The sequence below is a fragment of the Tupaia chinensis genome, unplaced genomic scaffold, assembly GCF_000334495.1.
Source record: "Tupaia chinensis unplaced genomic scaffold, TupChi_1.0 Scaffold000113_1, whole genome shotgun sequence".
In the NCBI taxonomy this organism is placed as follows: domain Eukaryota; kingdom Metazoa; phylum Chordata; class Mammalia; order Scandentia; family Tupaiidae; genus Tupaia; species Tupaia belangeri.
Window position 1 is genome coordinate 6,520,057 of NW_006159577.1, and position 25,004 is coordinate 6,545,060.

General features: G+C 35.3%; 1 protein-coding gene across 2 annotated transcripts in view; it reads right to left on the minus strand.

Annotated features, from left to right (window-relative positions):
• The window catches only part of WDR11 (WD repeat domain 11), a 70,334-nt gene that overhangs the window by 41,895 nt on the left and 3,435 nt on the right, over positions 1–25,004 (minus strand). The window contains exons 3-11 of one of the 2 annotated variants that reach the window (XM_006143958.3): positions 22,565–22,718; positions 20,986–21,159; positions 18,810–18,996; positions 15,001–15,166; positions 14,498–14,612; positions 12,275–12,470; positions 11,761–11,861; positions 6,595–6,771; positions 2,186–2,270 (exon numbers count right to left, since the gene is read on the minus strand). In XM_006143958.3, coding sequence (XP_006144020.1) covers positions 2,186–2,270; positions 6,595–6,771; positions 11,761–11,861; positions 12,275–12,470; positions 14,498–14,612; positions 15,001–15,166; positions 18,810–18,996; positions 20,986–21,159; positions 22,565–22,718 — 1,355 coding nt within the window. Of the gene's footprint in view, positions 1–2,185; positions 2,271–6,594; positions 6,772–11,760; positions 11,865–12,274; positions 12,471–14,497; positions 14,613–15,000; positions 15,167–18,809; positions 18,997–20,985; positions 21,160–22,564; positions 22,719–25,004 lie in introns of both variants that reach the window. The other variant, XM_006143957.3, reaches the window with a different exon arrangement.

Consider the following 25,004-nt stretch of genomic DNA (forward strand, 5'->3'; position numbering starts at 1 on the left):
GACCTTCTAAGAGCATTAACTTGTATGTGAAAATCTACAATGTAACTGGCTTATTACTAAGAATTGAAAAATTTTTATAACACATTTGTGAAATTTTTATAATAGCTTTTAATTGTAAAACTAAAATTACATTAATTGGAACATAAAGACAGCAGAACCCTAGTATCCTCAATGGGCAGTGTCTCAACAAAAAAATGTGAATTATCTTAAAAATGATCATTTTGAGGAAAAATTCATATTAAAAATGGAGCATCTTTTTATGATCACTTATAACACTAATCTGTCTGAATACCATATCCTATAAGTTATGTGGTATCTCAAGTAACTCTACAAACAATTTTAGTATTACTTAACCATAAATACTAGAATAGTATGTGTAAGTCATGTATTTAAATGACATCTACGATTTGACTGATCCAGGATAACAAATCTTACTGAAAGAAAGAAAGAAAGAAAGAAAGAAAGAAAGAAAGAGAGAGAAAGAAAGAAAGATGCTTGTATTTCCAGAACATATGTCAAATTCTTAGCATGAACTTGGTTCAACATTTTTATTTTAATGTTAAAATAATTCCTGCTAATCTATGTGCATTCTTTAGCTGGAGATCTGACATACGTACTGTAAGTCTAAGAGCTCAGACTCTGAAGCTTGAAAGCCAATACCAAATTCCACCTATCTGTTTCACAGATTACCCTGTAATTCTCAGTTTCTTCCTCTGTAAATTGGAAATGCAGTGACATACGTATTGTAAGTCTAAGAGAAGAGCTCAGACTCTGAAGCTTGAAAGCCAATACCAAATTCCACCTATCTGTTTCACAGATTACCCTGTAATTCTCAGTTTCTTCCTCTGTAAATTGGAAATGCAGTGCCTGATCCATTGGGTTATAGTGGAGATTCAATAAAATGATGTATGCAAAGTATTAATATGTAACATAATCCTTAGAACAAGAACCAGTTTAAATGGAGTTTTGATTGGCTATTGTTAGCTGTAGAAGAAAACACCACACATGAAAGACAAAGGTGAAAGGAAATATCAAGAGAAGAAATGTGGAAGGGAAAGAAAGGGAGAGAGAAGATACTGACAATGGCAACAAAGACAATTAGAAGTGCCAAAATGGCAAATTGAAGACATTGTTAACAGAGGAGAAGAGGAGAAAAGATGATCAACAACAGCCTGAAAGAGTCCAACAGGTATCTGTGACACTGCACCCTAAACCAACACTTCCGAAGACATTACTGCTCCATATAAGTATATATGCAGAGGCATCAGAGGGGCACAGCAAAAGTGGCAACACACAGTCACCTGAGCTATAGCACAAAACAATGCACTTGAAAGAATAATGCAATGTAAGCGTTTCAGATCTGCACCACAGTTAGAAAGTGTAATAACTTAGGGGTTAATGCTAAGAATACATTTACTCAGAATAATGTACTCACCAATAATATATTTTAATGTATATATGAGACTTCAAATTATATAATGTGTAGAAGACAGAAAAATGGTCTTTCATATATTTCCAATAAAAGCTCATGAAAAAATACTGGAAATTTATAGCATAGATGTGTAACTTTACAATCAATCATTGATAAGGAAAATGGCCTTGCATTCAGCAAAATAATGCTATAGAGCATGTATGATACACTTTAAAAGAGAAAACAGAGGTCCTGTCAGTTTAGCTTTCTCTCAGACATCTCTGCATACACAGTACTTGTACACAGATTATGTCTCAAAATCGAAGAATAAACGCTATATGGTTGTAGTCCTTTTCTGATGGTGTTCAAACAAACAAACAATCAAAAAAGATGAATTAATAATTAAAGTGACTTTATTCACATTTGTCATGAGCAGTCCTACTGATCTTCACAGAAGTGAAAAATAAGCCTGGACAAAACAACACTGTGATTTCTACTGAGAAAATAGCATGGACCCCAGAAAAACAAGTAATATGCAGCGATAAAAGAGAAAGCAATTCCTCAATGTTTAGATCCTTTATAAAGCAAACAATTAATACTCACTTGTGATTAACTAGTAATGATAAATTAATATTTGTTATTCAACTTTTCAATTGAGTAAGCACCACTGCAGATACCATTGTAGAGTTTTCAATGTAAAAAAGTCTAAGAGAAGCATTGTACATATTTGATACTATGATATATGTGAGCATGATGACATAATGACATACTCACTTGACTTCACATGAGTGGACACTTAACTCCTTGTGCAGCAGGCCGCTGGTGAGATGGTACACCAGGACAGAACCGTTACTCGTACCTACCAAAATGACGTAACAGAACAGTATTGATCAAGTGGGTATTCTAGCCTTTCTAAAAAAAGTCTCTTAAGATTTTAACAATTTTGGGACCAGCAGTTAGCGTAATGGCTATGTTGCTGGACTCTCATGTAGTCCACTGCGGTTCACGTCCCAGACCCGGTGGCTTAAAATTCACGCCAGGCACGTGTGCGTGTGTGCCCAAGATCCCAAGAGAAGAATGGAGGAGAAGGGATTGCGGTGTGGCCATCCCCCCAGGGGGTGATTTCTCGCTTTCTGTCTCTTTGTCTCTCTCTGTCTGTCTGGGCGAGTGACCCACGCCATTATGAAAAACCTCTGAAAAAAAAAAAAAAAAAAAAAAAACCCAGAAACAATTTTATCACATTCATCTTTTGGAAAAGAGCTTCCATGTGCTCAACTAAATTTCTGTTCTCCCCTTTATCAAAACTGGGTCTAATCTCATGTGCTCTGAAATTTTACCTAACTTCAGGGACAGATTTTCACAGAAAGATTTTAAAATCTATATCAACATATACTCAGTTTGAATAATAAGCACTTTCCTAAGCTTTTCTACAATAGGAATTTATACTTTTTAAGATTCAGAGTATGTATTATAGTTGGGCCTTAAAAAGATGCACTAGCATAACTCATTAACCAGATTTTTCCATATTTCTTTGCAAAGCTTTTGTTTTTGTTTTGTCTGTTATATTAAATAAACCATGACAAGGTAATAAAGGATATGGTTTACTGTGGTCTCTCCAAAGAAGCCTAGGCTCAGGCCCTGGTTTTGCCCCATACCTTTGAGCAATTTATGTGCTCACACTAAATCTATGTTTTTAGCTCTTTAAAATAGGAATAAGGGACCAGCAGTTAGCGTAATGGCTATGTTGCTGGACTCCCACATAGTCGACCGTGGTTTGTGTCCTGGACCCGGTGGCTTAAACTCATGCCAGGCGCGTGTGCATGCGTGCCCAAGATCCTGAGAGGAGAATAGAGGGGAAGGGATTGCAGCATGGCCATCCTCCCTGGAGGGTGATTTCTCACTTTCTATCTCTCTGTCTCTCTCTGTCTGGCGAGCGCACACGCCCTATAGCAAAAACCTCTAAAAAAATAAATAAATAAAATAGGAATAGGAATAAGAAAATCTATTTATTAGAGATTGAACAAGGAAACATGAAGCACTTAGCATAGCACTTGACAAAGCAAGCACTTGACTTTCTATAAGTATTTCCATTATCACTGTATTAATATTAATAATAGCTCACAGTTATGCCTAACTATTTTCAGGGTCTCAGGCACTAGGTCCAAAGTCAATAAAGGAGACATGGACATGCTTGAGGAAGCAAAGGTTCATTTGCTAAAGTGTTTTTGTAAATTGAATAAGAGAAGTGAACAGAGTAACTGTTTAGACAATCGCTTTCTCATTGTACATGTTTTTAAAAGGATTTGTGGATTCATACAAAACAACAGAATGGAAGTAAAAATGCTAAGCAAATTCTAATTTTAGTTTATTTACTGAATATAACTCCAAAACTCTTTTACAAAACTATTTTAGAAAAACACATCTCACAGTTGTTTACATTTATGTAATACCCTCTATAATTCCTTTGCACAGTACCTAAAGAATTATTAAAATGTTTCAATGAACAAGTCTTCATAATAATCTAGTACTTTCTATATTCTGTAAGTTTTAATGATAATGAAACTATGATCTGATAACTACGAGTATCACAAGGATTCCACAATTGAACTCTGCTCATCATCCCTACCATCAGTACAAAATTGAGGCACTTAGTTTAGATTTACTGCTTTTACTTTGTATACTAAAGGATGATATTCATTATACACTAGTACAATAGAACTTATTCTGCAATGGAAACCTCACATGTTAATATAGTTCTGATCACATAGTACGTCCAAGAAGTAACTGTACCCAAAAAAAGAACTAAATTCTAACTGACAAATCAAATACACTGACACTGAAACATAGATATACACCCATTATACACCGATAAACCTAATTTAAAACTCTTTAAGAGATATAAATAGTTCCTAAAGCAAAAATTAAACACTTATCAGCATTTATACAAATCTAGACATATGTACACTCAGATTACAGAATCTTAATGATTCAAAGCACACGCCCTATAGCAAAAACCTCTAAAAAAATAAATAAATAAAATAGGAATAAGAAAATTTACTTATTAGAGATTGAATGAGGAAACATAAATAAAGCACTTAGCATAGCACTTGACAAAGTAAGCACTTGACTTTCTATAAGTATTTCCATTATCACTGTATTAATATTAATAATAGCTCACAGTTATGCCTAACTATTTTCAGGGTCTCAGGCACTAGGTCCAAAGTCAATAAAGGAGACATGGACATGCTTGAGGAAGCAAAGGTTCATTTGCTAAAGTGTTTTTGTAAATTGAATAAGAGAAGTGAACAGAGTAACTGTTTAGACAATCGCTTTCTCATTGTACATGTTTTTAAAAGGATTTGTGGATTCATACAAAACAACAGAATGGAAGTAAAAATGCTAAGCAAATTCTAATTTTAGTTTATTTACTGAATATAACTCCAAAACTCTTTTACAAAACTATTTTAGAAAAACACATCTCACAGTTGTTTACATTTATGTAATACCCTCTATAATTCCTTTGCACAGTACCTAAAGAATTATTAAAATGTTTCAATGAACAAGTCTTCATAATAATCTAGTACTTTCTATATTCTGTAAGTTTTAATGATAATGAAACTATGATCTGATAACTACGAGTATCACAAGGATTCCACAATTGAACTCTGCTCATCATCCCTACCATCAGTACAAAATTGAGGCACTTAGTTTAGATTTACTGCTTTTACTTTGTATACTAAAGGATGATATTCATTATACACTAGTACAATAGAACTTATTCTGCAATGGAAACCTCACATGTTAATATAGTTCTGATCACATAGTACGTCCAAGAAGTAACTGTACCCAAAAAAAGAACTAAATTCTAACTGACAAATCAAATACACTGACACTGAAACATAGATATACACCCATTATACACCGATAAACCTAATTTAAAACTCTTTAAGAGATATAAATAGTTCCTAAAGCAAAAATTAAACACTTATCAGCATTTATACAAATCTAGACATATGTACACTCAGATTACAGAATCTTAATGATTCAAACCACCTTCAAAAGAACCAGGAAGCAAGAGTATTGCCATATACCCAAATTAGCCTTTACTACTCACAAGTTAGTCATTAAGCTGAAACATGCTGGTCACAAGTAAACATGGTTAGATTTTATTTTTTATTTTTTGGAGAGGTTTTCGCTATAGGGCGCGTGCGCTTGCCAGACAGATAGATACATAGAGATAGAAAGCGAGAAATCACCCCCCAGGGGGGATGGTCATGCCGAAATCCCTTCTCCTCCATTCTCCTCTCAGGATCTTGGGCACACATGCACTCGCGCCCGGCGTGAGTTCTAAGCCAACGGGTCCGGGACGCGAACTGCGGTCAACTACGTGGGAGTCCAGTGACATAGCCATTACGCTAACTGCTGGTTCCCGACATGGTTAGATTTTCATTTAAGAAATAAAAATAAAAAGAACGACAAATTACATATTTATAAACTTGGATAAAAAGTCAGAAGCCATCCTAATAAGAAATGCTGAGTTTCAAAACTTTACAAAAGTTTTAGAGAAATGTATTTTAACCTTATGTACTTAACGGCAAACAAAATTTTAGTTTTCTTTGTAAAGTAACAAAATTACCATGAAACCCAGAAAATTGTTTCCATCTGTAACATAAAAATATGTAATTTTGGGGACTAGCAGCAGTTGGTGCAATGGCTATGTCGATAGACTCCCGTGTAGTCAACTGAGGTTCAAGTCCCCAGACCTGGTGGCTTAAACTTGGGTGTGTGTGCATCCATGCCCAAGATCCTACATGGCCAACTGAGCAATTCAAGTCCCAGACCTGGTGGCTTGAAAAACATACCAGGCAGGTGTGCCTGCATGCCCAAAATCCCTAGAGAAGAGTAGAGGAGAGAAGACTGCCCTGGGAGGAGTATGTTCTCATTTTCCCTCTTTATCTCTGTCTCTCTCTGGTAAGTTCACACATGCTACAGCAAAACAAAACAAAACAAAATTTAAAAATAAGATACTCAGGAATAAAAGGACAGAAAAAAATATTCAAGATGAGTATTTATACAATTTCACTTAGCTTCTTCCTCCCCTTAAAGTGCTTTAGAGGAGAATAAAAGATATTCCAGAAACCTGGATAAAAATGAGTCAGAAAAAGAACAGGTCAAATACTCACCAACAGCAAGCAGTGGCTGATACATCTTGATGTTTTTTGTGGTCAATGGTGGGCACATACGGATGGCAAACTGTGGTGAAGGCAGACCTGAAAGCAGTCCTGTTAGCAGGAATTTGAGGTGTACTTCCTGCAAAATGGAGCCTTTGGGATGTTCTTCCCCAGCAATTGCACTCTGCCCTAATTTGCAATAGAAAGCACAAACATATTCATTATAACATATACTGACCTTACAAATCTAAAGAAAATTTTAGCAGACTGCTCTTCAGGCCTAGAACAAAGGTGCAGTGTAGCACTCTAGGGGCTTCAGCTATCTGGGGCACACTGATTCTCTACTTGGCCATGGGACTTACTGCACATCCATCAACATCTCAAAAGATAGATTACTCTAGAATATAGCTATCCAGAATTCAAGGACCATGTCTCCTAAGAAACACCGTTTCTGCCAATGGTCTTGGTATTAGAGCACTAAACAAAGGCTTCAGAACAAATCTAAAGAACAACTTCTGTGGAGAAGAAGACTGTTGTAACACAGTCACATCCTTCTGCCTTTCTAAAGGGTTCCTTGTTGATCTGATGTACTCCGTAAAGTACACATAAAACTGGTAAACACAAAAAGCAAGTTTAAGTAACTCATTTATGGTATTTAATGAGAAAAAAGTATGCCAATGTAATTATAAAATTTAAGCTCTGTAGTTTGTATATAAATATATAAATAGCAAAAATAAAACATAAAAAGTATTTAATATATGCAGTGTACTGTCAATGGCTACATCTTAAATGGTATTATTTTCACTTGTACTAAATGAACAATTCTTAAACTCAAAAGAACACCAACAGAAACTATTCTAACAAGGGGCTGGCCGGTGGCATGGTGGTTAGGGTGCTGGACTCCCACATGGCTGAGCACAGTTTGGACCGTGGCAACTTGCTTCTCACTTTCTTTCTCTCTCTCACTTGTCCCTCTCTGTCAAATTAAAATAAATAAACAAATAAATGGAGAAGGTTAAATAAAATAATTCTTTAAAAAAAAAATCTATTCTGGGGCTGGCAGGTGGCACGGTGGCTAAAGCCACTGGACTCCCACATGACCAACTGTGGTTCAAGTCCCAGGTCTGGTGGCTTCCTTTCTCATGTTCTTTCTCTCTTTCTATCTCATGCTATCTCTCTCTGGTCAAATTAAAATAAATAAAGTTAAATAAAATAATTCTTAAAAAAACTATTCTAACAAATTGTGAATATAAAGGAGTACAACAAAATCAAGAGTGTTCATTAAAAAGGGGTATATAAATTTTCTTTCTATAAACCACTATTGAATATTAGGATTAACTTGCCAAAAATATATAATAAACACATAAACATGTTTATACTGTGAAAGGAAAATTGTAAACAATTACATTGGGTGATAAGACTATGAATCTAATCTTTTGAGACTATAAAGTTGTTTTAATAATTATTTATTATTATCTTGTTTTAATGGCCAGAAGGTGTGCATGCTTGCCAGAGAGATGAAGAAACAGAGAGAGAGAAATTAACCCCCAGTGGGGTATGGTCTTCCCATAATCCCTTCTCCTCCAGTTTTCAATCCTGTTGGGATTTGGAGAATATGTTCACATGCGACCAGCCTGTTTTAGAAGCTGCCAAGGCCCTGAGTCAAACCACAGTTGGCCATGTGGGATCAGGCTCCCTCAGCCATTAGGCTATGGGGCTGGTCAAATAAATCTATAATACAGGGAAAAAATGGCCATTAATTTAATCCAATTAACTATCCCTTAAAATTAGCTATACAATTGATACCAAACTCTTTGGCTTAACTGGTAACCAAAGATGAGATAGAAAGGAATTGGAAGTTCAACAGATGGGTACCACATACACCAACCCTATTAACTTGGAGTTGACTCCTGGGAACTGCCACCTATTTCTTCAAGCATTTTCCATAAAGAGGTAATTCACAAGGTAGGGCAGATTAGGCCTTCATAAGCATCAGCTTCTAACCAATGAATATAAATCAGACAGTATATTTAGCTGAATTGCTTTCAATTATCACTAAGTACACACTGAATTTCAAATTAGAAGTTTAATTAAAAGTTTTAATTAAAATGTTTTAAGTAACAAAGCTTTATTTATTTAACACATTTAAATCAAAAACATTGTCAGAGACTGCTATACAATCTGTATTCTTTTGTCTCTTAAATACTGTAATTTATATCACTTAGTTACCTACATAGCATAAAATTTCAACCTTCAAACTCAACCTTCTATGGATCTCATATTACTGATTAGTTCTGTTCATGTGTTTACAATTCCTTTTACTTTAATATTTTATATTAAGAACAGACAAGGTCAATTAACTAGAAAATTGTGTTACTGGTAAATGAATTTTGCAAAATAAATATGTGTCTCAACTTCCTTCTATGGAATTGTCTAATGAATGGAGAGTGAAAAGAGAATTTTAAATATAAAAGTAAGTTAGTGTCACTGAGTACAAGGATTTTATAACTGGTAGGAACTATGACAAACTGAGGCCTAGAGAGGTCTGGGTCTAGCCTAAGATGACAGTGGAGCAGCAAGGAGTGTAAGTCACTGCTAAGGGCAAACTCCAGAGCCAGATGACTTGGCTCACATTATGACTCTCACTCACTGGCTATTTGGTTTGAGAAACTTTTTAAGTCTTTCTGGGCCTCAGATCCCACATATATTAAAGGAAGATTGTATTACCCTACCCATCTTGCAGAACTGTGGTAAAATAATATGTACTTATTAGCGTAGCTCTTAACATAGTATTAAGCACTTGATAAATGTCCAATTAATATCCATTTTCTATTATATTATGGAAGAATTTTAAAAAGCCATAGATTGAATATTCCTTATCTGAAATGCTAGTATTTCAAGTATTTAATATTTTTTTCTAATTTTGAAATATTTGTATATAAGAATAAGATACCTTGGAAATAGAATCCAAGTCTAAACATGAAATTCACTTATGTTTCATATACACCTTACACACATAGCTTAAAGATGATTTATACAGTATTTCTGTATTACAGCATTTTGAGGGTAACCTCATATGAGGTCAAGTGTGAAATTTTCCACTTGTGGCATCCTATCAAGTGCTCAAAAAGTTCCAGATTTCGAAGCATTATTGATTTCAAGGCTTTCAGTTAGCGATGATCAACTTGTACCAAAAAATACTTTATAAACCACAATTTCTTTTTTTTAAAGAGAAATTTTTTGCTACAGGACACATGTGCTTGCAGAAGAGATAAACACAGAGAGACAGAAACAAGAAAACAAACCCCTCCCCCCACCAGGGAGGATGGCCATGCCGCAACCTGTCTCCTCCAACCTGTCTCCTCCATTCTCCTCTTGGGATTTTTGGGCATACACGCACACATGCCCAGGGTATTTCAAGCCTCCAGGTCTGGGACTCCAACCTCAGTCAACCATGTGGGAGTACAGTGACATAACCATTACACCATCTGCTGGTCCCACACAGTCAATTTTTAAAAAATGAGATATTAAAATTGTTTAGCATATTAACAAAATCTTGCCATTTCAGTTGTATACTATTAGGTTTTTTTGTTTTTAGGTTTTTGCCACAGGGCGTGTATGCCTGCCAGAGAGACAGAGAGCGATAATAAGAGAGAAAGTGAGAAATAGCCCCCATGGGGTGATGGCCACACTGCATTCCTCTCTCCTCCATTCTCTCTTCTTGAGATTTTGGGCATGCACACACAAATGCCAGGCATGAGTTTCAAGTCACCAGGTTTGATACTCAAACCGTCATTGGCCATGTTGGAGTCCAGCACCTTAACAACCATGCCACCTGCTAGGCCCCAGCTGTATAATATTTGAAATCACAAATCCTCATTCTTCCTTTAACATACACTAGACTTACAATAATTCAGTAACTTTGAATGTTAATCTAAAAAAAATATATATTTGTTTAAGTAATCTTCAACAGGGCCAGGCCCCATGGACTAGGGGTTTGGGGTGCCAGATCTCACATGGCCTACTGCACAGTTTGAGTCCCAGCCCTGGTGGGTTGGGAGGCACATCGAATGTGTGTGTGCTTGCCCAGAATCCAGATGAATGAAGAAATGGAGAAGACTGTGGAAAATTGTATTACCCTACCCATCTTACAGAGCTGCGGTAAGTACTATGTATTGTAGCATGACCATACTCCATGGTTGTAGGGAAGTGCTTTCTCTTTTTCCCTTTCTTTCAGGTGAGTGCATACACTCTGGCAAGTCAAGAAGTAAAAAAAGGCTCCAACATAAAAATAAGATTCATGTAAAAATTAAAATAATTTTTCTAATATTTCTCAAATATTTTATTTTTTCAATAAATATTTATAGCACAGGGCCTTATACTGTATACTGAGACATATGAAATTGAATCAAATACTGCCCCACCACTGTGGAGTCTATAATTTGTTGGAGGAAACCAAAGTTAAAAAATAAATAAATAAAAAAAAAGAACCCACAGAATTACACTACAGCTGGGGCCAGCAGGTGGCATAGTGGTTAAGGGCACTGGACTCCCACATGGCCAACTGTGGTTTGAGTCCCAGACCTGGCAGCTTGCCTTCTTGCTTTCCTTCTCTCTCTCTCTCTCTCACTCTCTCCCTCTCAGGTCAAATTAGAGTAAATAAATGAATGAATAAAGTTAAATAAAATAATTCTTAAAAAAATACACTACAGCTGATAACTATTAGGGACAATGAAAGACATTTAAATCAGTTTTGCGAGATTAAAAAAAGCAACGCTCAAGTTGAATTTTGAAACAGAAATAGCAGAAAGGAAGAGCGCTTCTGCTATTTTCATTTCAAGATGGGGGACAAGCGATCATGAAGATACTGACTCGTCAGGGTATAGGGCAGAGCTCAACAAGGTCTCTAGATCCAAAACCCTGATGCCTAATGTCTTCTCTCTCATGAACGAACATTTTCTAATTCCAACAACTACAATGTCAATGCATGCTACTTCAGGCACTTTTGTGTTTAAACATTTTACACCCTTCTGATTCATTTAGAAAAGAATGATTCTACATTTTAGCTTTCTCAAGTATTAGCTTCGATTTTACAATAACTGCAAGACAATGGCTATTGATTTTGCCGTTCAACAAGAATACCTAACATGAAAGCTGGAGAGAAAAAAAAAAGCTTACCAATCATATTATCTAAGGAAAGGTCTGGGAGTTTATTCTGTAGCACTCCTACAGGAATTCCACAGAAAGACACTGGTGAATATAAGGGTGACACACCGGAACTACTGAAAAGACATAATAATTAGATGGTTTTACATATTAAAAACCTGCATTACAAATTAGGAACTCAAATGATTGATTCCAGATCATGGCATTCTATCAATTGTTGTGTTATTGTTTTAATCTTATACACAGATGAAATAGCTCTAGCTGCTAGCTATGGCATTCTATCAATTGTTGTGTTATCGTTTTAATCTTATGCACAGATGAAATAGCTCTAGCTGCTAGCTACTATTATTGCTACTAGAGCAGTACATAATTCATTACATAATTCCCTAAAGATCTAAAGCCTTGTTACCTAAAAAAATATTTTTACATAAAAATGACCATGATATCTTTAGATGATTCTGGTAATTAAAAGAAAAAACAAAAAGAAAGAAACAGAAAACAAAACCAAAAACATGATCCAGGTTACCTGTTCCGTGAATTTCGATTACAAAGAGCAGACTTGAGTTCCCATATCATGACTCTGCCATCACTCACAATGAGGGCGGCTGCATTCTCATTGACAGGACAGCACACCATACTGAAGGGACGGACAGTTTTAGTCACTCTGATTGCATCACACTGGCTTCGTAAATCATAGGTAAGCTCCTGAACAGGATCTGGGTCTTAACATAAAATTGTTCTTTTAAATATCAGGAAACAACTGTATCAATATATTATTCGTTTCAAGTTAAATAAGACCTCAAATAAAAGGACATAATTTCTTCACTAATGCATCAAGAATGACTTCACATTTCTTAATTACTACTAATTTCTTCAGAATATACAGATAATTCACTGTACAAACCAAGTTTAATATCCAAAATAACAACTATGATCAAGACATCTGGTTTTTTAATGTTTTTAAAATAAAGAACATGCTCTGAAAAAGGATTACTTGTGATGGTAGGCAATTAAATAACAAATAGCACACTACAGACTATTATAATTAGTAATGTATAGTGTATATTTTACACACACACACACACACAAACACAGGAAATAGAGTGATAATAAGCCTGAACATGCACTTCAAAAAAGATGTGAAAATTCCTTTCACTTTTACATGGTATATCATTTCACAAAAATATTATTTTTACTCTCTAAGATATAACTGACCTGACAACTTTGGGCTCTAGATACTTTTTTTTTTTTTTTTTTTTTTTGAGAGAGATTTTTGTTATAGGGTACATGTATGTACCAGAGAGACAAAGAGACAAAAAGCAAGAAATCACCCACCAGGGGCAGATAGCCACATCCTCCCCTTCTCTCTCTTCCATTTTCCTATTGGGATTTTTGGGCACATGTGCACATGCACCCAGTGTGAGTTTTAAGTTGCTGGATCCGGGACTCAAACTGCAGTCAACTACATCCAGCAACATAACCACTACGCCACCTGCTGGTCCTGGGCCTTAGATATTTATTAACCTACGTCCCTTTACAATAGAAATTCCTATAGCAGAGAAAAACTCAAAGGGGTATAATAATAAAGGAATACAATGTTGGACTTGTACTAAAAAAATTCACAAAAAATTACATCTATTTGGCTCATGGAGACCATCAAAAATTTTTTCTTTGTTGCCTTCCATTTGGCCGGAACCGCCATCTTCCAGTAATTAACCAAAATGACGAACACAAAGGGAAAAGAGAGGCAACTGATATATGTTCTCCAGGCCTTTTAGAAAACATGTAGTTGTTCCTTTGGCAATATAAATGCGAATCTACAAGAAAGGTGATATTATAGACATTAAGGGAATGGGTACTGTTCCAAAAGGAATGCCCCACAAGTGTTACCATGGCAAAACTGGAAGAGTCTACAATGTTACCCAGCATGCTGTTGGCATCGTTGTGAACAAACAAGTTATAGGCAAGATTTTTGCCAAGAGAATTAATGTGCATATTGAGCATATTAAGCATTCTAAGAGCAGAGATAGCTACATAAAACATGTGAAGGAAAATGACCAGTAAAAGAAGGAAGCCGAAGAGAAAGGTACCTGGGTTCAACTAAAGCACCAGCCTGCTCCACCCAGAGAAGCACACTTTGTGAGAACCAATGGAAAGGAGCCTGAGCTACTGGAACCTATTCCCTATGAATTCATGACATGATGGGTGTCAAAAAATAAACTAATCTGTGGTGTATAAAAAAAAAATTTTTTTTCTTTGTTATACTATAAGAAGTGCACTGTTACAGCATCAAAAGATTAATCTCAGGCTTATAGTTTTATTTTTTGTTTGTTTTTTTTTTTAATTGTAGAGGGCATGTATACTCACCAGAGAAAGAAAAAGGAGAGTGTGCAAAAACACCACCAATATGGTGTAGTCACACTGCAATTCTTTTTCCTACATCTCTCCAAACCACCAGAATTTGGGGCACACAGGCACATAAACAGCTTGTTTTCCAAGTCTCCCAGGGCAGGGATTTGAAGCATGGTCAGCCATGTGAGATCAGTTTCCTATACGTAACACTTAACCACTGTGCTGCGAGGTGGACCCTGGGCTTGTTCTTTCTTATGCTTCATGCTATGCCCATATTCTAATCCTTTCTCAAGGCAAGGATTATTATTTGTATCTTTGCTGGTATTTACCACACAAAATTCTATGAAATAATTTTGAAGAAAAATATAATTGACATTATTATGAGATGTAAACTCACCTGGTTCCTCATTTGAAGTAGTGAAAATACTATTATAAGATCTTCGAACACGTAAGGTTATGCAACCATTTTCATGCAGACAAAATAAACCATCACGCTGAAAGCAGGGTATCACCTTTAAAAAGATGATATATATTTACTTTTATAAACAAAAGAGATTAATAAATTATGTACTGCGAAACTCAAACCCACAGAGGATACAAAAGCAAAAATAAAAACAAAACAAAGATATACAAATAATCTCCCCAAAACTAAAAGAATATTTTTTAAAATTGGTTGATAATCCTAGAAAAAATTATCTGTATCCACTTAAATAGTTTAGTAAAAAAAAAATCTCAGGGTCACTCAGAAAATTTTAGGGTAAATCAAAATGCAGAAAAATAAAGGCTATAAAATAGTGTTAATTTTTTCAAAAAATAGAAAAAGAGGGTTTTTGCAACATTATGATCTTTACCAAATATCCCTAATACCTTTAGGCAATGTAATTTATAAATTGTAGATACCTGCAAAAATGGAACTCCTGTTCTTTCTATTGCAATCACACCCACTGTTTGATTCACCTCGAGGTCAAGGATTAGAATCTCTCGCGGATAGAGTAACAACATGTGATTCCTTTTTGAAGGTAAATATGCCAATTGAAGGCAGTCATTGAGCGTTATGAATTCAGCACTGGAAAAAGTAAATATTTACTTTAGGCATCAAGAAATGAGTCAAAGACCTTATTCATATCAGAAAAAGTTAATAAAGAATTTCATATTAAAACTATCAATGAACATGTATCACCATTTCCTGAAATGACCACAGTATCCAAAACTGACCTCTACTAGTTGCCAAAAACAAAACTATAAAAGTAATATTGAATAGGTGGGGTAGAAATGTCAGTGTTTCTGTAGTAAAGCATTATGTTTATGAGATGGTAAGTGACAATACTACACTGGCATTCATAAAGTACTTTTATTTTTACATTGCAATTGTAAGTTCTAGACAGATTGCTGAAATCAGGAACCAGGATTAAAACATAAACATTTAGAGTAATTAAGGCACCAGACCAGAAGTTACTAGACTATCCATATGGCCGTGGGCAAGTCATTTCCCCTACTCTGATTTCATTTTTAAACTCTTAAATCATTAAAAAAAAAAAAAAGTTATTTTATTCACTTATATAAGAACATGCTTTTCCTGTGTAAATAAAGACAAAACTATGAGGACTTTAAGGTTGTTGAGTCTCAAAATTTATTTTTGTGACAGCTGCAAAGACTTTTGCATATGGCCTCTATATATTAAATATTGGGAAAAGTCATAATGCATTTTTGCATAGAGAAACATGAAAAAATATATCCTAACTTTTCTGATGACCTAATACATTTAAATAGAAATAGGTACATAATTACATATTATTTTCTTTTTACATGATAATCTTATTGAAAGGTCTTGAAATTTAAAATAAAGTTGGTTTAGAGGGCCAGAAAAATAGAGGGACTTTTATTGTATTAAAATCATGATTCTGGGAGCTAGCAGGTGGTATGGTGGTTAAGGTGCTAGACTCCTATGTGGCCTACCACAGTTTGAGTCCCAGACCCAGCAGCTTGAAACTCATACTGGGCATGTGTGTGTGTGTGTGTGTGTGTGTGTGTGTGTATGCCCAAAATCCTGAGAGGAGAATGAAGGATAGGAGAATGCAGCATGGCCATTCCCCCTGGGAGTTGATTTATTGCTTTCTGTCTCTCTGAGTGTACATGTCCTCTAGCAAAATATCTCTCTCTCTCAAAAAAAAAAAAAAAAAAAAAAAGACCGATTCTGCCATTTTCTAGGCAGATGAAGTTAAATAACATTTAAAATAGTACATCAGGGGGCCAACAGGTAGTGTGGCGGTTAAGGAGTCTGGATCCCACATGGTGCATAAGCACAGAGCAGTTCTTTGTGATGGCATAATAATGGATTTTCCTGATATTCAAAATGTACAAATGATTCACTTGAGAGAAAACAAACATATGTGATATAAATCATAACTTATAAAACTATTCAGATTGACAAATAAGTACTTATGAAAAAAAGAAAGTTCTATTAAGATACTTAAGGAGCAATCATGAATCAGTCATTTCAGCACAGAGTAGGGGATAAATGAACCAGTGAACTTTAGCCAGCCTATCATTTAATATATACAAATATTTACACAGAAATTCAGAATCTGTAGTACAATTTATACTTTACCCATGTATTTTTCAGGTAGTTACCCACAAAGTCTAAATAGATTAATCTTATATTAAAAACAAAGGCTATCAAAATGAATGCAAAAACAAAACAAAAAAAAACCTGCCTTGCAGTAATGAACAGATCACAGCTCTTGGGAAAAGACAGAAATCGTTTTCTAATTAATAAAATTAGTTACATAAGTTAAAATTTTATTCAGTTACAATCTCTAAAATAAAAATAACAGCATTCTTTAAAATGCTTATTAAATATCAACCAGTACATTAAGTACTTTACTTACATTATTGTATATATTAATCTTTACAAAACCCTATGGAGGGGCCGGCAAGTGGCATGGTGGTTAAAGGCGCTGGACTCCCACATGGCCGACTACGGTTCAAGTCTCGGACCTGGTGGCTTGCTTTCTCACTTCCTCTCTCTCTCTCTGTCTCTCTCTGATCAAACTGGATAATAATAATAATAATAAAGTTAAAACAAAATAATTCTTTAAAAAAAAAAACCCTATGTAATACTTTAAAACTCTATTTCAGAGATTGGGTGAGTGAAATTTAATCAAGATTAAGGAATTTTCTCAGTCACATAGCTACAGCTTTCACCAAAACCCAGCTCTTAATTAGGGTAGAAAATAACTTAAGCTGCCTAAGAAAAACATCTATATTTTACTGGCTAGTAAAAAAGGTACAGCACTTAAATCAGGAAAATGTACTTAAAATGAAAATCCACCTTGTACCACCACTTTCCTTCCTTTAAGGCAGGGTGTCACTCCATGGGGATCCTTCTGCCTTAGCCACACAAGCATGTGGCACAATGCCTAGCTCTTTCAGACAATGTCTCACTATGCTGCCCGTCCTGGCTACACACTCCCAATCCATCTCTTCAGCTTCCTTGGGTTCCTGGGATTGCAGGTGCACTCTACTGTACCTGGCCCTTAGACTGGTCTGGAAATAGAACCTGGGCATCACATAAAAGTTTCCAACTTACAGAGTACAATGTCTTAGCAGTGCAGTCATGGCTGGACACCCTGTTTTTTTTTTTTTTTAGAGACAGAGATTTTTGCTGTAGGGCATGTGCACTTGCCAGAGACAAAGTGAGAAATCATTCTGCAGGACAAATAGCCTTGCCACAATTCCTTCTCTTCTATTCTCCTCTCAGGATTTTGGGCACACACACACACACACACACACACACCTGGGGTGAGTTTTCAAGTCACCAGGTCCAGGACTTGAACCAGGATTGACCATGTGGGAGTCAAGTGCCTTAACCACTATGCCACCTGCTGGAACCCCAAATTTTTAATGTATTTGATAACCACACGTTTAGAGTGATAATTTCATATTTCAAAAGCCAAAAATTTAATCTAAAAACCAGCAGGGAAGTTTAGCACAACTAGTAGAAACAAAAAATCCATGTTGAATGTTCAAGCTCCTTCAGGAAGGAAAAAAAGAATATTTTTTCCTCTAATAAATTAAATTAGAAATAAGAAAAGGTGAGACCAGCAGACAGCATAATGGGCACATCACTTGACTCCCACGTAGTCAACTGTGGATCAAATCCCATTCCCAGCAGCTTAAAACTCATGCTGCACACACGTGTGTGTGTGCCTAAAATCCTGAGAGGAGAATGGAGAGAAGGTATTACGGCATGGCCGTTTCCCTTGGGGAGGGGGGGTGATTTCTTGCTTTCTGTCTCCGTCTTTTGTCTCTTCAGTGAGTGCATGTGCCCTATAGCAAAAAAAAGAAAAGGTGAGGGCCCAGATGAAGTAGCATAGGAGGTAAAGTGCCACTGTGCAATATTGGAACCATACAGGAAGCCTGGGTTTGGATCCTGGGTCAACTTAAACATGCCATACCCACATACACACTCATGATCCTGGCTGGCTGGGAAGCTATGGGGATGATCAAGGCATGGTAAGACCCTGTTGAGGTTATGTCTCTTTTCTATCATGAAAGGAAAAAACAAGAACAAAACCAAAAATGTTAATAAAAAATAAATGAGAGATTGATATTAGAAAGAAAATAAATCTTAGCAAATTTTCATAAATGCTGCTTGCATATCTGATAAACAGATGAATGTCATTGTTAGTTTTGCACTTGAAACTTACCTAGGTTTCTCTTGAGTAATTAAAATTTTAACTTTGTTAAGAGCCTTCTTGGCACCTGTGGCGGCAGCCAGCTTGTTATGAGCTGGGCTAGAGTGTGGGCTGGATATGTAGACTTTTTTCCCCGGGCCAGAGGGAGGTTTAGATGGAGAGAAGTCTGAGATGAATACAATACCCTCGCTGGTGAGTACTATATTGAGAGAAGTAAAATTCTGATTAAAGTTTAATCAAGTTTAGTATAGAGTTTTATTCCAATAAAATTTTGAGAGCAAGATAATGATAATTTTAATAATACAGAACTGGCAATGTTATGTAGTCATAACATAATGACAGTGTTCTCCAAGCTGAAGAGAAACAGGTGGTCCATTACAATTCATTAGAGGCCTCCAAGCTCAGCATTCTAAATTATTCTTTATATTAAAAAGATACCAGAAAGTTATTGGCAGAAAGAACAAATGTTTGTTCTTCCAAATAAATTCAGTGCAAGGACTTTCATTAAAAACCTTTCTTCATTATATCCCATAACTCCAAAATCCAAGCACTTTCAGAACATAAGATTCAAAGAGGAAGAAAAAAAACCCATATGTAAGAGACTCTGCATATCACAATTACCTAAATTCAAATATTTAATTTGATGGTACTAAATTTTTTATGATTATGGGTTACTCAGTCTACACATATTTCCTTTTTCTCTTCAAACATCAGACTAAACCTTAGGAGCAGTAGAGTGTTCTGGTTCTCCTTTACATTTAGAAAAAAATAAGTGCAGTGCCCATAGTTGCTTATAAAAAAAAAAAATTCAAAGAGGCAGCACCACATTTAGTAATACAAAGTATGCCTTTTTATGACTAACAAGGAAACAATCTCCTTTAACAATGAGGCTGACTAATGTAAGGATATAAGAGCAGAAAAACCTTATCTAGCCTGCGTCCCAGCAGTCAGTGAGGCTGCTTTACGTAAACAAGGTGATGACAATCCTCATGATGACATGAAGAAATCAAAGATGTTAGGTCTACTGACATTTTCAAGTACATAATGCTTTCACCAACTGAATTACAGAAATGTAAGTGCCGATCCATCAAGTTAGCCTAAAGCCTTGTCTCCTTTTCAGGTTCCAGAATTCAATCATCCATCAAGTTCCCCACTTGCTTCCCTCTGTGATGCCTTTCCTCCCTGACTCTGCTGGCTAAGCCCGCCCTCCTCTGAGAGCCCACAGCATTGCCTTTATGCAAACAAGTGGGTGACAGAGTGTATACACATTTCCATAAACAAACATTCATACATGCAAATACCTAAACACACTGTATCGTAATTATTTATACAGCTATGTTTCCCACTTAACATCTATTTATCTGCTTTTCTCGCTTTTTCAACAAACACAGACACACATAAACACCCTTCAATAAATGCTAATGGATAAAAATTAGAATTTTAAGTCATTTAGACCCAGGGAAAACACTCTTGACCAAGCCCCTTGCCTGACCTCCTAAAGGTTGTGATCATTATCAAAATAAAGCCTACTGTGACTGCTCTAACACAACTGTACACCCTTCTCTCCCATTCCCCACCAACTACTTTATCTAGTTTTATTTTCCTTTATATCATTTATTGCCTCTTAATATACTAACTTATATTTATAGTTTATGCTCTGATTCCCTCTCACTAAAACGCAAACTCAGTAAAGAGAAGAACCCTCATCTTGGTTCCCGAAGCAGTAGTAATAGCTCAAGAAATAGCTGTTAATGATTGAATAAAGCATACTTTAGCCACGAAAACGTCTGTCTAAAACAAATCTCATTTTAGACCATGAGCTCAGTAAAACATCAAAAGCTTACTGGCAAAAACCACTTCAAGAAAAAATTCCCTTGGGCTTACTCTATTCTTTGTATGATCTGTTTATGGTACACAAAATGAACAACATGATTAGGATGATTTTTTAAAAAGCAAGAACCTAACTTGACCACAGATTAAATGAAATCCTTGATTCAAGGTCTTTAAATGTTCCCAGAAAAACAAATACCATTCAGACTGAATTAGATTATCACAGTAACTGTCCCGTAGTGAAAGTGTGGCTTGCTGACTTAAATTTGTCAAAATACTTGCTAATGATAGGAAGGTCTGTATGTGTATTAGGAGCTGCATATACATGGATTTGATGTGCTTAGAAACTATTACTTACAAGTTAAATGGGAAGGGTCAAAAGGATCAAAAGAAAAAGAAAGAATATTATCTGCATAGCTCTTCTTCCACAATTTGGTGCCAGTATCTGCATTCCAGAGCACAATATAATTTGGTGGGTGAATAGCAAGCAATAAATCTCGGGAAGCATCTTGATTCCACAACCACTGAACATCTGCGAAGACCAGATAAATAAAGGCAAAATTCAGAAATCACTCACTTCAAAACATTTAACTTGTCCTTCTACTTAGTTTTTTAACATAATCCTTAAAATCTTAACAGCCTACCCTACTTTAAAATGTAACATACATACATGGATGAGTCAAGATTGCAGAGGAAAGGCTAATTTTAGATAAAAATGGGTTACCTGGTTAAAATTCCAAGACCAACATATATTTTTTAAAGAATTATTTATTATTTATTTATTATTACTATTTTTAAATTTGCTATAGGGCACATGTGCTCACTAGAAAGAGACACAGAGAGAGACAGAGAGAGGGAAAGTGAGAAAGTAAGTCACCAAGTCCAGCACTCATACTGTAGCTGGACAGGTGAGTCCAGCGCCTCAAACACGACGCCACCTGCTGGCCCCCAAGATCAATATTTTTAAGTAATCTGAACTATTACTTCAAAGATAAAAGGTAATTTGCACTATAAAATCAATATGTAATACTGTCCTAGCCATGATCAAGCTTCTCTAACATTTTTGTGGAATTACTTAATGAGAATTTGCAATGTTTTATGATTTTTCACAGTAACTGGGTTAAAAGATCTAATACCAAACCTAATATATGGTAAGTACTGTATAAGTAGTTTTTTGGGTTTGTTTTTTTTTTGTTTGTTTATTTTATTTTTTTTTTTTTTGAGAGGTTTTTGCTACAGGGCCTGCGCATTCGCCAGAAAGATAGATACAGAGAGACAGAAAGCAAGAAATCACCCCTCAGGGGAGATGGCCAGGTCACAATCCCTTCTCCTCTTGGGATCTTGGACACGCACGCACACACGCCCGGCGGGAGTTTAAGTCATCAGGTCCTGGACTCAAACAGTAGTCAACTACATGGGAGTCCAGCGACATAGTCATTATGCCAACTGCTGGTTCCCTGGGTAAATAGTTTTAAAATAGTCCTTTAAACAATTCTTTCAGTCAAGAGAGTCACTCAAAAACCTAAATCTAAAAAATATTGTACTGGTTTTAGGTCAGTAAATGAATAAAGAAATGAGCAAACAAACGATCTATTAAGATAATGAGAATAAAATTAGGTTCATCACTATTAATATAAAGTAAGCATTGATACCTACTACATAATAGCAGTTCAGCCAAGTTTACTTACAGCTTAGATTATAAGACTATAGCAGTTAAATTTTTCTTATGATGCCTCATTGAAATTAGTGAGTTTTACCAAAGCACAAATTAGTTGAGATTTGAAGAAATATACCCAGAAGTGTATCAGTACTAGATTCAGATCAATAGAACAGTCTAACCACAAGCAAGAATGGTCTTGAAGTGCTGAAATAAATTGGATTAAAAAAAAAATAACACTTTAAGCAATTAAGAACTTAGCACAGCATACTTTCCTCACCCTGAATAGGTTTGGCGTGCTCTTGGATCTCACACTGAGCTACTCCTGCTGCTACGTCCCAAACGATGATCTTTCCATTAACGTCGGCGGAAGCTAAGCGCAAGCAATATGGTGAACCAATGTTATGGTGATAGTTTTCCCTGGCCCATTTAACCTAGTATCAAGAAGAAATCAAATCAAGTAAATACTTGTGCTGGACGAAACGAACAAAATTTTTACAAAACCTCTGCCAGAATCTATACCACATTCATATTACAAAAATATTTAGCAAGAATAACCAAAAAATGATTTTGATTTTGAAATTAGACATTTTTGTAATTCATGAATGTTTTTAAAGTTGTAGTTAGAATGTTTTTAAAAAATCACAATGCTTCTGCCTTTAAAATATTAAAAACAATGCATAGTCTTAGTATTTTGGGAAATTCAGGTAAAAAGTCCTGAATATCTCAGATATTAGTTTTCCTAAAAGTAAAGCATGGTAAAACATCTACAATCATAAACTGCTAAGTAGAATGTTTTTCTGAATTCCACTCTCCTAAATAAATGGAGAGAACATAAAGACACAAAAAGCTTGCAGAAGGAAAAATAGGAAAAACCAAAAGAAAGTAAATTCTGGCTGTCCATAAATGTGTAAGTTTTTTTTTTTCTTTAAGAAAAACCCATATTTCTTACCTCTAGCAACATTACTAAGAATGTAATTTTTAAATTAAAAAATTAAAGCACTGCAAGGCAAATCTGATTTAATTTTTGAAAACTGAATGAGTAATAAACAAGTTTCAAAGTCCTTATCATGAGCCAAGGCCTTCCCTGGCCACTACCCTAGTCACTTCTTTGGTCATTACTCCTTGTTCTTCTACCTCAGCTACCTGCTTGTTTTCTTTCAAGCATTTGCTATATAGTTTGTACTTATTTTACTTCCTTTTTTTTCCTTTTTACTTATCATCAACACAAGGAGCTTTCTATTCAACAGGAAAATCATACAGGTTTTGTTCACATTACTATTCACAGACAGTACAGTATCCAAACCTACTGTTCAATATGTGTGTAATGAATAAACTTAAACACCATAAAATATCTTCAAATATACATTGGACTGTCAGAAAAGTTATGATGTACTTTCTTTTATGCAAAAATGCATCATGACTTTTCAGTGACCCAATACATATACATACACACATGTATATGCATACATAAACACACTCATGTATAATGCTAAGATAGGAAAGTAAGCTAACCAATGCCAACTGTACTCATGAAAAAGATGGAAACAGGGGCTGGCAGGTGTTATGGTGGTTAAGGGGTGGACACCCACGTGGCCGACTACACTACGAGTCCCAGACCTAGCAGCTTGCTTTCTCACTTTCCTTCTCTCTCTCTCACTCTCACTCTGTCCCTCTCTGGTCAAATTTAAATAAATAAATAAATATCGTTAAATAAAATAATTATTTTTAAAAAAGAAAAAGGTGGAAAGAAAACGTTTTCTGACCATCAGTGTTAATAAGAGGATTTTACTGTATGCAATACAACTTCTCCTCAGGCACCATAAGAAATGAAGTGTGTTTGCGTGTGTGCATATGTAGTACATGCATACATATGTTTGAATGTGTGAGTGGGTATATGTTGTACATGTACAACTGAGCCTTACTGTTTGCAAATTCTGGGTTTGTGAATTTGCTTATTCATTAAAATTTGTAATTTCAAAATCAACACATGTAGCACTTTTGTAGTCATTTGCAAACAAGAACAAAGCAGTGAAAGTTTTGAGTCATCCAATATACATGTGTGTTCTTGCTGCAGCTTTCGTAATGCAAATAAGTGTCTATTCTGTGATCTATTTAGTAACTTCTTTTTTTCTTTCTTTCTTTTTTTTGCTTTATTTTGTGACCTATTTAGTAACTTTTTTTGGTGCTTTTTGGGGGGAGTGATGTCACTGTTTAAAATGGTCCATAAGCATAGTGCTATATACTGCTAAGAAGCTGAAATGTATCTTACAGAAAAAAGTACATATGTTTTGTTCAGATACATGCTGCTAGCCATGTGCTCAATGTTAATAAACCAGCAATATAGATTAAATGTCTTCAAACAAAAATGTATATAAAATAAGATTATGTATTTGTCAGCTGATCAAAGTGTTTTGACCATAGGCACACAGAAACTTAGGAGTAAACAGTGTTTTGGTATTCACTAATTCAGTATTTGCAATAACTTCATTGACTATACCTACCAGGAATAGTAAGAACTGAGTGTATATATGTGTGGGCATGTATATGTATGTACAGGTATATAATAATAAATTCCACTTAGGTTCACATAAAAACTTATACACAAATGTTGATAGCAGCATTTTTGATCATAGCTAAAAAGTAGGATATACTCAAATGGTGATCAATAAAATAGATGTGATATATACTCATAGTAGGATATTATTTAGCAATAAAAA